The sequence below is a fragment of the Dendropsophus ebraccatus genome, chromosome 2 (assembly GCF_027789765.1).
Source record: "Dendropsophus ebraccatus isolate aDenEbr1 chromosome 2, aDenEbr1.pat, whole genome shotgun sequence".
In the NCBI taxonomy this organism is placed as follows: domain Eukaryota; kingdom Metazoa; phylum Chordata; class Amphibia; order Anura; family Hylidae; genus Dendropsophus; species Dendropsophus ebraccatus.
Window position 1 is genome coordinate 89,159,794 of NC_091455.1, and position 12,588 is coordinate 89,172,381.

Here is a 12,588-nt window from a genome sequence, read left to right on the forward strand (position 1 = left end):
CATTACCATCTTTTCTGTAACATTCATTATTTCTGTAACACGTAGGACTGTATCAGTTATGCAATAAGCAAAAAAGACCATTAAAAAGGAATAAATAAAACAGTATATACTATATATTAGTGTATGAAGATAGCCAGCTCACTGTTACCTTTATTCAGATGCACGGATCCACACTTAGCCAGTGTGCAAAGTCCAATACAAAAATAATAGATGATCCAGCCCCGAGTAAAATCCACAACTTTTATTAGAGTTAAGAGTAGAGATGAGTGCTTCATTTGATTGACAAGCGGCTTATCAGCCTGCTGCTTTTCAACTGCTGCTCCTCCCTGGGTGCCAGGAAAAGCTGGATCCAGTCTTGGAAACTTCTCCCAGTTTTCCAGGACTGGATCCAGCTTTTCCTGACACCCGTGGGTGGAGTGGCAGAGATCGAAGCAGAGGAGAAAGGCAGCTTTGCTTCGTTAAGATGGGAGTGAATTATTCTTAAATGTCACACACATGTATTGACATGCCTCGTGCTAGATGCTATGTTATCAGTGATCAAGAAAGCAAATACATTCGAAACGTGTCACGTGTACTGCTCTGGTGTGTTGTATCATGGTGTCATATGTTTGAATTTTACTTGGAACTGTACTAAAAGTTGTTGATTTTAAAGGACAACTGGATCATCTATTTTCTTATACTGTATACCATATATACATGCACATTTACATTTTTTTAACTCTAGCCTAAACTATCAGGCAAAACTTAATAAACAGACAAAACTGCTTATTGGTGGATGTAATACTGAGAACTAGGGATGGTCCGAACCTGCCGAGGTGTCTGATTCACGCTGTCTTAAACCTCCGTGCAGAGGGTGGATACAGCGGGAGGACCGCCTGGAAAACCGGGATACAGCCACAGCCATAGGCTGTATCCCAGTTTTCCCGGCGGTCTTCCCGCTTTATCCACCCTCTCCACACGAGTTTAAGACAGCGGGAATAATTTCCGAGAGTCCGGGTTCGTACGAACCCGAACCTCGGCAGGTTCGGACCATCCCTAGTGAGAACCATGACTCATTACTCCTCTACATCCTTCCCTCCGCAACCTCAGTCTACTATGTTATAGCCATAAAGTTGATAATAACACATCACTGGAAAAAGCACTGTCACCAAAACCTTCTGTTCTCAATTGGTTGGCTTTTAGAAGACCATCATACAAAGTATGAAAGAAATTATTATCCCCACCCTACGTAAAATAAAGATTGCCCTTTACAAGCATTCTTCCCATCACCTGCCTTTTCAGACATAAGGATTACCTCTGCTTGTCATAAACCCCTTGGGCGTAATCTACACTTATTGCTATGGTCCAACTTAAATTTCTTCTGAATTTCTACCTGTATATTGTAACCTTCTCCATTTTCTCTATCATTCGTACTAAATACTACTTGGGACATAAGCAATAACTGTGTTTGTCATATAATTTTTGACGTTATTGCTGGCCATTTAGGCTACCAAACATTGTGCCCTGTTTACTTTTCCCTTTGTTTCAATAAAATTTATGCGCTTGACACTAAAATATATAACAAAGTATTTATCTAAAATTCATTAATCTTACTAGAGCTCATCTTCAAAATCCAAGTACGAACTTAGTCTCAACTAAGAATTAATGCAGCATTAACTAGAAATTAGATAATATCAATGAAAGCCAAGAGAGCAGAGATGTCTCATAATACTTTTTTTATTTCTATTATCAGGCAGCAGCTGGAGTAAATATGTTTGCACCTCAAGAAGACAGATTGACTTTCGATCCGCATCTATCAACCAATTTTTTAGTTTTGGCCATTTACCCAGTATGTAGTACAATCAGGGCCGCCGATAGGGCAGTACAACCGGTACTGCCGTATGGGGCCCGGACCATTAAGAGACATGGGGGGGGGCCCGGCGGGCCCGCCGGCCGCCGCCTCCCGCCCGACCGCTACCCCCCCACCCCGACCGCTACGCTAGGGGGGCCCGCACGGCCCCCCTTGCCACCTGGGGGGGGGGGGGGGGTTGTGCCGCTTCGGTCCGGTGAGCTTCCGGCACACGCTGCCTCTATCACTGGCCGGAAGCTCACAGCTGCAGCCCCGCGGTCCTTCTCTCCTGCTCGGCAGCGGCGCACGTGACGTCATCGCGCCGAGCAGGAGAGAAGTTCCTGGACCGCGGGGCTGCAGCTGTGAGCTTCCGGCCAGTTATAGAGGCAGCGTGTGCCGGAAGCTCACCGGACCAACGCAGCATGGGAAGGGGGGACCTGCCTCACCTGCCTCACCTGCCTCTGCTCCCTCACCTGCCTCTGCTCCCCTGGCTCCCCCGGCCGCTCCCTCTTCCCCCAGCCTCTCTTCCTGTACCCCCCCCTCCAGCCTCTCTTCCTGTACCCCCCCCTCCAGCCTCTCTTCCTGTACCCCCCCTCCAGCCTCTCTTCCTGTACCCCCCCCCTCCAGCCTCTCCTCCTGTACCCCCTTCCAGCCTCTCCTCCTGTACCCCCCCTCCTGTACCCCCCCTCCAGCCTCTCCTCCTGCACCCCCTTCCAGTCTCTCCTCCTGTACCCCCTTCCAGCCTCTCCTCCTGTACCCCCCCTCCAGCCTCTCCTCCTGTACCCCCCCTCCAGCCTCTCCTCCTGTACCCCCCCTCCAGCCTCTCCTCCTGTACCCCCCCTCCAGCCTCTCCTCCTGTACCCCCCCTCCAGCCTCTCCTCTTGTACCCCCCCTCCAGCCTCTCCTCTTGTACCCCCCCTCCAGCCTCTCCTCTTGTACCCCCCCTCCAGCCTCTCCTCCTGCACCCCCCAGCCTCTCCTCCTGCACCCCCCAGCCTCTCCTCCTGCAACCCCCAGCCTCTCCTCCTGCACCCCCCAGCCTCTCCCCCAGCCTCTCCTCCTGCACCCCCCAGCCTCTCCCCCAGCCTCTCCTCCTGCACCCCCCAGCCTCTCCTCCTGCACCCCCAGCCTCTCCTCCTGCACCCCACAGCCTCTCCCCCAGCCTCTTCTCCTGCACCCCCCAGCCTCTCCTCCTGCACCCCACAGCCTCACCCAGCCTCTTCTCCTGCACCCCCCAGCCTCTCCTCCTGCACCCCACAGCCTCTCCCACAGCCTCTTCTCCTGCACCCCCCAGCCTCTTCTCCTGCACCCCCAGCCTCTCCTCCAGCCTCTCCTCCTGCACCCCACAGCCTCTCCTCCTGCACCCCACAGCCTCTCCTCCTGCACCCCAAAGCCTCTCCTCCTGCACCCCACAACCTCTCCCCCTAGCCTACCCTCCTGCACTCCCAGCCTCTCCCCCAGCCTTTCCGTCAGCACCCCCCCAGCCTCTCTGTCAGCACCCCCCAGCCTCTCTGTCAGCACCCCCCAGCCTCTCCTCCTGCACCCCCTAGCCTCTCCACCAGCACCTCCAGCTGCTCTCCCTGCCCCCCAGCTGCTCCTCCTGCCCCCCATCTTCTCCCCCTGCCCCATCTGCTCCTCCGCCTGTCCCCCATCTTCTCCCCCTGCCACTCCAGCTGCCCAATCTTCTCCCTGCCACCCTAGCTGCCACCTATCTGCTCCCCCTGCCTGCCACCCCAGCTGCTCCTCCTGCCCCCCATCTACTCCCCCTGCCACCCCAGCTGCTGCCCCCGAGCTGATCCCTCTGCCCCACATTGCTCCCTCTGCCCCCCCAGCTGCTCCCCCTGCCCCCATCTACTACCCCTGCCCCTCTCACCCCAGCTGCTCCCCCTGCCCCCCATCTGCTCCTCCTCCTGCCCCCATCTACTCCCCCTGCCCCCAGCTGCTCCCTCTGCCTCCCCAGATTCTCCCCCTGCCACCCCTAGCTGCTCCCCGTCACCCCAGCTGCTCTCCTTCCCCCTGTCACCCCAGCTTCTCCCCTTCACCCCAGCGGCTTCCCCTGGCACACCCAGCTGCCTCCCTTCCCCAGTCACCCCCAGCTGCCTGCTTGCAGACTAGTTGTGGTCGGAGAAGTCTTCTTGATTGCTGCGCCAGATGGAGAAGAAAGCAAGAAGCGACGGCAATCGGAGAAGACGTCACCGGTGAGTCATTAGTAACTGCACTGTAATCACTTCTATAGTGTGCAGAGCCTGTGTACCATTGGGGTCTAAATGGGTCAGTGTATTGTTTGCAGTAGTGTACTGACACAGCCCCGCAGTCACTACAGTACACTAGCGCAAACTTTTAAACTAGGACCCAACTACAACAGCCGCAGGCACTACAACTCCCAGCATATGCTGAGGGCTGCAGACTGTCAGTAAATGCTGGGAGTTGTAGTGCCTGCAGCTGTTGTAGTTGGGTCCTAGGTGCATTATACACTGGATGCTTTGTAGCATATAAGAATACATAGATCTGTGGGGGCTCAGTGTAGGGACGTGACCCCAGAACATCACTAATAGGGGATAGGGGGAGATGTTTTTGTTCTATCCCCTATTAGTGATGTTCTGGGGTCACCTCCCTGCACTGAGCCCCCACAGATCTTTGTATTCTTATATGCCACAAAGCATCCAGTGTATAGGACCCAACTACAACAGCTGCAGGCACTACAACTCCCAGCATGTACTGACAGTCTGCAGCCCTCAGAGTATGCTGGGAGTTGTAGTACAGTGTAGACAGATGTATTGCTGGACCTTCAGGGCTGATGGTTGTCACCCACAGATTGCAGCCACCAGGAGCCTCTGCACACAGTGATTTATTACAGGGTTGTCCTCTCAGAGACTACAACTCCCAGCATACCCTGAGAGCTGTATAAATGTAGGGATTTGTCACAAATACAGATGAATTCAGGAAAGGAGCGGGTCAGCATGTCGTGTCTCACTGGTTCTATATTGGTGGGCCCCAGGTCCCCCAGTCCGACACTGGACAGAAGCGGCCCCCGAACTAAGACGTCCCCGGCCTCCTTCCTTCCTCCATCACATTTGTTTGATGAGAACAGCGGGCATCAAGCAGAGCGACACCCAAGTGCCAGGGTATATACCATGCATGTACAGTAATGGGGGGGGGGCACCTCAGCGTGCAAAGTGCCTAGGGCAGCATAAACTCTAAATACAGGCCTGGCTGCCGGCACTTCATACCAGCAGCCTATGGGAGGCCGGGCCGTGACCTCTCCGGCAGGCGTGATCATGTGACGTCATCACGCCTGCCGGAAGTCCCGTCCCTGCGGCTCGCAAGATGGAGCCCGAAGAGGAGGAAGAGCTGCTGCCTGCACAGCGCGGATTAGGTGAGTAGGATGTTTGTTTTTTTAGGGGCCCCTCTGGGGGCATTATTAGTTCGAGGGGGGCACCTCTGGGGGCATTATTAGTATATGGGGGCACCTCTGGGGGCATTATTAGCATATGGGGGCACCTCTGGGGGCATTATTAGCATATGGGGGCATTATTAGTTCATGGGGGGCACCTCTGGGGGCATTATTAGTATATGGGGGCACCTCTGGGGGCATTATTAGTATATGGGGGCACCTCTGGGGGCATTATTAGTATATGGGGGCACCTCTAGGGGCATTATTAGCTCATGGGGGCACCTCTGGAGGCATTATTATCTCATGGGGGCACCACTGGGGGCATTATTAGTGAATGGGGGCACCTCTGGGGGCATTATTAGTATATGGGGGCACCTCTGGGGGCATTATTAGTGTATGGGGGCACCTCTGGGGGCATTATTAGTGTATGGGGGCACCTCTGGGGGCATTATTAGTGTATGGGGGCACCTCTGGGGGCATTATTAGTGTATGGGGGCACCTCTGGGGGCATTATTAGTATATGGGGGCACCTCTGGGGGCATTATTAGTATATGGGGGCACCTCTGGGGGCATTATTAGTGTATGGGGGCACCTCTGGGGGCATTATTAGTATATGGGGGCACCTCTGGGGGCATTATTAGTGTATGGGGGCACCTCTGGGGGCATTATTAGTGTATGGGGGCACCTCTGGGGGCATTATTAGTGTATGGGGGCACCTCTGGGGGCATTATTAGTATATGGGGGCACCTCTGGGGGCATTATTAGTGTATGGGGGCACCTCTGGGGGCATTATTAGTTCATGGGGGCACCTCTGGGGGCATTATTAGTATATGGGGGCACCTCTGGGGGCATTATTAGTATATGGGGGCACCTCTGGGGGCATTATTAGTGTATGGGGGCACCTCTGGGGGCATTATTAGTATATGGGGGCACCTCTGGGGGCATTATTAGTATATGGGGGCACCTCTGGGGGCATTATTAGTATATGGGGGCATCTCCGGGGGCATTATTAGTATATGGGGGCACCTCTGGGGGCATTATTAGTTCATGGGGGGCACCTCTGGGGGCATTATTAGTATATGGGGGCACCTCTGGGGGCATTATTAGTATATGGGGGCACCTCTGGGGGCATTATTAGTATATGGGGGGCACCTCTGGGGGCATTATTAGTATATGGGGGCACCTCTGGGGGCATTATTAGTATATGGGGGCACCTCTGGGGGCATTATTAGTATATGGGGGCACCTCTGGGGGCATTATTAGTTCTTGGGGGGCACCTCTGGGGGCATTATTAGTTCTTGGGGGGCACCTCTGGGGGCATTATTAGTATATGGGGGCACCTCTGGGGGCATTATTAGTTCATGGGGGGCACCTCTGGGGGCATTATTAGTTCATGGGGGGCACCTCTGGGGGCATTATTAGTATATGGGGGCACCTCTGGGGGCATTATTAGTATATGGGGGCACCTCTGGGGGCATTATTAGTTCTTGGGGGGCACCTCTGGGGGCATTATTAGTATATGGGGGCACCTCTGGGGGCATTATTAGTATATGGGGGCACCTCTGGGGGCATTATTAGTTCTTGGGGGGCACCTCTGGGGGCATTATTAGTATATGGGGGCACCTCTGGGGGCATTATTAGTATATGGGGGCACCTCTGGGGGCATTATTAGTTCATGGGGGGCACCTCTGGGGGCATTATTAGTTCATGGGGGGGCACCTCTGGGGGCATTATTAGTATATGGGGGCACCTCTGGGGGCATTATTAGTATATGGGGGCACCTCTGGGGGCATTATTAGTGTATGGAGGCACCTCTGGGGGCATTATTAGTGTATGGGGGCACCTCTGGGGGCATTATTAGTATATGGGGGCACCTCTGGGGGCATTATTAGTATATGGGGGCACCTCTGGGGGCATTATTAGTATATGGGGGCACCTCTGGGGGCATTATTAGTGTATGGAGGCACCTCTGGGGGCATTATTAGTGTATGGGGGCACCTCTGGGGGCATTATTAGTATATGGGGGCACCTCTGGGGGCATTATTAGTGTATGGGGGCACCTCTGGGGGCATTATTAGTGTATGGGGGCACCTCTGGGGGCATTATTAGTGTATGGAGGCACCTCTGGGGGCCTTATTAGTGTATGGGGGCACCTCTGGGGGCATTATTAGTGTATGGGGGCACCTCTGGGGGCATTATTAGTGTATGGGGGCACCTCTGGGGGCATTAATATTGGTGAACATATACAAATCAAACAGCCCCCCAGACCCTCGAAATTCAATAACCCCAAACGGGGCATTGCCTAGTACTCAACAGCATTCTGAATACAGGGGAACCCCTACCCCACTCTTGTATAAGTTTTAGTCTCCATCATAATGAGCCCCGCTGGGCTTGTAGACACGCTATAAATTGTACGTTGCAAGGGTGAATATAACGCACTGCATACAGAGCACAAGAGACGGCTATACAAGTAAGTGTCTGTATGGGGACATTTACATTGCACCTTGTTCACATTTAGTTTCTACAATTTTATAACTGTATAACAGAGGTTACATTTTAAGCCACTGGGGAAAATGGGGAATATGAGCCAGTTCTCTAGAATTGATCGGAATCAAATTATACCTCCCAGCAAGGCGTGGGGCGAACACACTATTTTTTTTTTATTAATGTGGGGGGCCCAGACACTTTGGTTGTATGGGGCCCCGAAATTCCTGATGGCGGCCCTGAGTACAATCCATATTAGAAACCTTTTATCTTGTTGTAAGAGTCTCGGATCAGAGATATGATCATAGTTCTTCTGCACCACTATGGTTGTGGTTTATAACATGATTTGGTGGGACTTCAATTACATTGTTGTTTTGAGTAATTTGAGTATTATATTGAATGAAAATAAACAACTAGATAAGTACACACTAGCAAGTACAATGTCCTTCATTTATAGTCTTGATTTAATACAGACTGTCAGGGTGATGCAAATTCTAATTTCATGCATTTAGGGGAAAAAAAAGGATTAAAAACAGTCTCACACTTTTGTTGGTTAAAGGGTATAGAGAACTGGAGCAGGGTATAACTGAATGGGGAGGTAATGGCTTCTGTTAGGGTGTGTTTTCACAGAGAGATTTATCTGACAGACTTTGGAAGCCAAAGCCAGGAATGGATTTCAAAAGAGGATAGATCCCAGTCTTTCCTTTATGACCTGATCCCTGTTTATAGTCTGTTCCTGGCTTTGGCTTCAAAGATCTGTCAGATAAATCTGTCCTTGTAAACGCACCATTAGCTAGACCTTGTTATTACAAAAAAGCCATCAAAAATGTAAAGGATTAACATTCCATCAGCATGTTAAGGTTAAAAGCAATAGGTATTGTTTTAATATTTACATATCTAGAAGTATGGATGCTTTATTGTATTTGTCTTTTCCTTTAATGCTGTTGCATCTTCCATACTATCTCCACAGGAAACTAGACTACCATTCTGTAAAAATACATTTCCAGGTAGTGTACAAAAGATACAACCAACCGACTAAATATTGTAGTTGTCTAAGGCGGACAATTGGATACAAACAGGAGGGGACATATATATTAAAGGGACACGTACCAAAACATAAAACAGTCACTTGGCACTGCTCCAAATAGCTTCTCCACATCAATCTATAAGATACATGCAGATAGAGGGATACCTGCACCTTTAAGCACTCAGCGGTGCTCAGCGTTTATAGAAAGCAACAAGACTTCACTGTAACTATACAGGCAAATATAGAAAACAGAATACAGATACAGCAAAGTGGTGAGTGCCGTGTTACTTCTGTTTTCTATATTTGCCTGCATAAGTATTGAAGTGTAAAAGACATATAAAAAATACAACCCCGGCAAATATATAGATGATGCTTGCCTTGTGTATGTCATTACAGTGCTGTGACAATTCAAACACTTTCCCTGCAACAGCATCATATGAATACACAATGCCAGGCTGGGAAGCTCATTTTTTAATTGCATTATTCTTTTCGATTTTAAAAACACATGCATTCAACCTAAGGCCAGCCCTATTCATAGGTGAACTGAATTGAGGTTTAAAAAAACAACAACGTAATTTACACTTTTTCACACTTGTTTCAGTACTTGTGAAGTATTTTTTTTCTCTTTTATTTGATCTCCTTAATTAAAAGGACATAAGTATGTTTCCCAAAGCCAAAATGTTCTGGAAGTTACTAAACATTATTTAGTATTGTATGTACAATACGTGTATTAGCTATGAATTTAAAAAAAAACTGGATGAATATCCGTTATGTTCTAAGGTATGGCAACATGATAAATTATTTCAGCACAAAGTAATGGTGGGTTTGTACGAGAATCCACAGCAGAAATTGAGGCACTGGTACGGGTCTGAAGTATGATTTGCCACAAATGGGACTAACCTTTATGTGGCTATCCACCACAGACTCTGCATAAAGAAAAGACATTCTGCTCCATTTCAGTTCCAAAGTGGAAATATCTATGTATGATTTATAGTGTGAATTCCCACTTAAATCAACAGGATGTGGATTTCACAAGGATCTCCATTCAGAAAAGTTGGAATCCTCCTGAAAAAACTTATGTAAACTTACTTGTGGAGATTCCACAATTTTTGCAAGGGCTTGTACGCATTAATAAGGCACAGTTAGTCATAAGTATAGACAGAGGAAGGGTGGGTGACAAATTAAACATGGTCGTATTGTATGGTTCACTTTGGAGCCACATGGCATCACTCACTTTTTGCACTTAAAAGGAGAAGTCCGACGAAAATTTTTATTTTAGTATTGTATTGCCCCCCAAAAGTTATACAAATCCCCAATATACACTTATTATGGGAAATACACATGAAGTGCTTTATTCCCTGCACTTACTACTGCATCAAGGCTTCACTTCCTGGATAACATGGTCACGACCCGACTCCCAGGCAGGCTGTGGCTGCTGGAGAGGATGATGGCAGGGGGACACAGGGCACTGGAAGGACACTGAGCATCCCTCTGCCATCATCCTCTCCAGCAGCCACAGCCCGCACAGCTCTGGGAGTCAGGTCGTGACATCACCATGTTATCCAGGAAGTGAAGCCTTGATGCAGTAGTAAGTGCAGGAAAAAAAAAGCACTTTATAAGCATTTCCCGTAATAAGTGAATATTGGGGATTTGTATAACTTTTGGGGGGCAACACAATACTTTACTAAAAAATTTTGCCGGACTTCTCCTTTAACCTTGCACTATGATACAACTGCTTGTATAATCCTGGGTTATAACTTTACTGAGTAGATTATAGTGGTAATAGGGTATCACTATGGGCATGCTTTCTGTGATGTGACATTATTGTTTGAACTACTCCTGCAAAATCACTGTGTTCATTATGCCTCTACTATTGCATAGATGTGCACATTGAGGATATCAAAATTATAATAAGCTTTTCATGTTTTGTACACACTGCCAAAGTTTTGCTACAGGGTCTCATGGTTACTTGTTACACCTTGTTACATCTTGGGACATTGCCTTTAATAGTGTCACATCACCATAACCCCGACAAACATCAGAACTCCCAGGGAAACTTACTAGTAAATAATAAGTAATGGATTCAACTGAACATTTGGTAGTTCAAAACTGAAATGTTGGATGTGGTATCCTGCAGGTAATGTAATATGGGCATGTACCTTGTGATCCTCAGTTTACTGCCAACAGAAAAGGCCATTCCCTGTGCAAACACTATCCAGGAAATGCCTTAAAAGCTACACACCTTCATTTGAAACAAAATAGCTTACCACATGAGCTGGAACCTGCACCATTTTAGCAGCTGGAGTCCCTGGACGTGGGTAAAACTGATTAATGAAGAGACTAGGGAATCTGTATTCCTCAACTAGTTTTAACGTCTCCTTAAAATCTTCATCTGTCTCTCCAGGAAAGCCACAGATGATGTCCGTAGCGATTGTAATTCCGGGCACTCTACAAGACAGATGGAAAAAACATGTTAAACTGTAGCCTAGGGAATTCATATTCTACTAAGTTTTCTACAACAAATTTCCCAGCGGTACACAATAATTGTAATATTAACCTCTGTCCTGCCACTGAAAGCAAAACATATACAAACCCAATAGTGACCAGAATATTAACAAAAATAAAATAAATCAAGCATTCACCTAATGGAAAAGGGTCATTAAGGAACTGGTCAAGCAAATGTATACACTAACAGAATTTTAGTGTTGGGTTCACACGCTGCAGTAAACAGCCATCAGGTAAATTGAAAATATAAGAAGGATTTATTTGTGAAATACATGTTAATGGTGCGTTCACACCTACAGGATCTGCAGCTGATTTTCTGCAGGAGATTTCATTTAAATAACTGAACACAGCATAAAATCTGCTGCAGATCTGCTGCAGATCCTGTAGGTGTGAACGCACCCTTACAACATATTTAAAATTCTGCTTAAAGTATAACATATACAGTATAACGTAGTCAGGAGAGCTACCGTAGTCCAGGTTGTCGCCCTACCTATCTCAAATCTATCAGGATTAGACAAGACTGGGGAATATAATTAAGTAGGTAGATTTGCCATTTAGGGACCTGAGAAAGCTGCATTACAACATAGCATATGAACAATTAATCCATAAACAGATAAAACTAATACACACCAGAATAGTACTGTTAAAAACTTTAAGTGTCACTGTCATTATGACTTTCAAAATCTAAATCAACAGTAGATATGGAACAAAGCAAGTGTGCATTTACATTCATTTTTTTTTTTTTTTAGCTATCATGCCTCTCTTCAAAGAGTCAAAAAACAGGAAGTCCAGTGTATCTCAGGCCAGCTGAGCGCTCACAGAGAGAAGGCAGTCATGTGATTGACGGACACAATGAGCCGTGACTCTCTGTACTGGCCGGAATTCCCGTGTTTTGTCTGTTTTTTTACAACCAGCAAGTCAAAAAATCTAATCTGCCTTCAGGAGACTGGACCTGGATTTCTGGTAAGTTCAGCTTTCTTTTACAGCATGATAACAACAAAAATAATGAATGTATATTGCAAACTTTCTTTATATCACATCTACTGTTGATTTAGATTTTAAAAGTTATAACAACCAGTACACTTCAAAAGAAAAGTCAAATATCGAAATTTCAGAACAATATGATTTTGAAGATTGGCATACAAAGTATCCTAAGTGTATGGAGGAAATAGAGTAATTATTGGCTCCAGACCTCACCTCTATCAGAGGATGCATTCACTCGTGCTTACCCTGTAATTAGCAGGACTGTTATCTCTCACATTAATGGCGCCATACGATGAATGATTGCAATCATTTCCTGACATATTATGCTTTATGCTAAAAGGATATTATAACCAGTTATACCAATGCT

At 47.6% G+C, this 12,588-nt stretch overlaps 1 protein-coding gene across 1 annotated transcript in view; it reads right to left on the bottom strand.

Annotated features, from left to right (window-relative positions):
• Positions 1–12,588, bottom strand: part of CDKAL1 (CDK5 regulatory subunit associated protein 1 like 1) — a 679,847-nt gene that overhangs the window by 163,608 nt on the left and 503,651 nt on the right. The window contains 1 exon segment of the mRNA XM_069957933.1: positions 11,000–11,180. Coding sequence (XP_069814034.1) covers positions 11,000–11,180 — 181 coding nt within the window.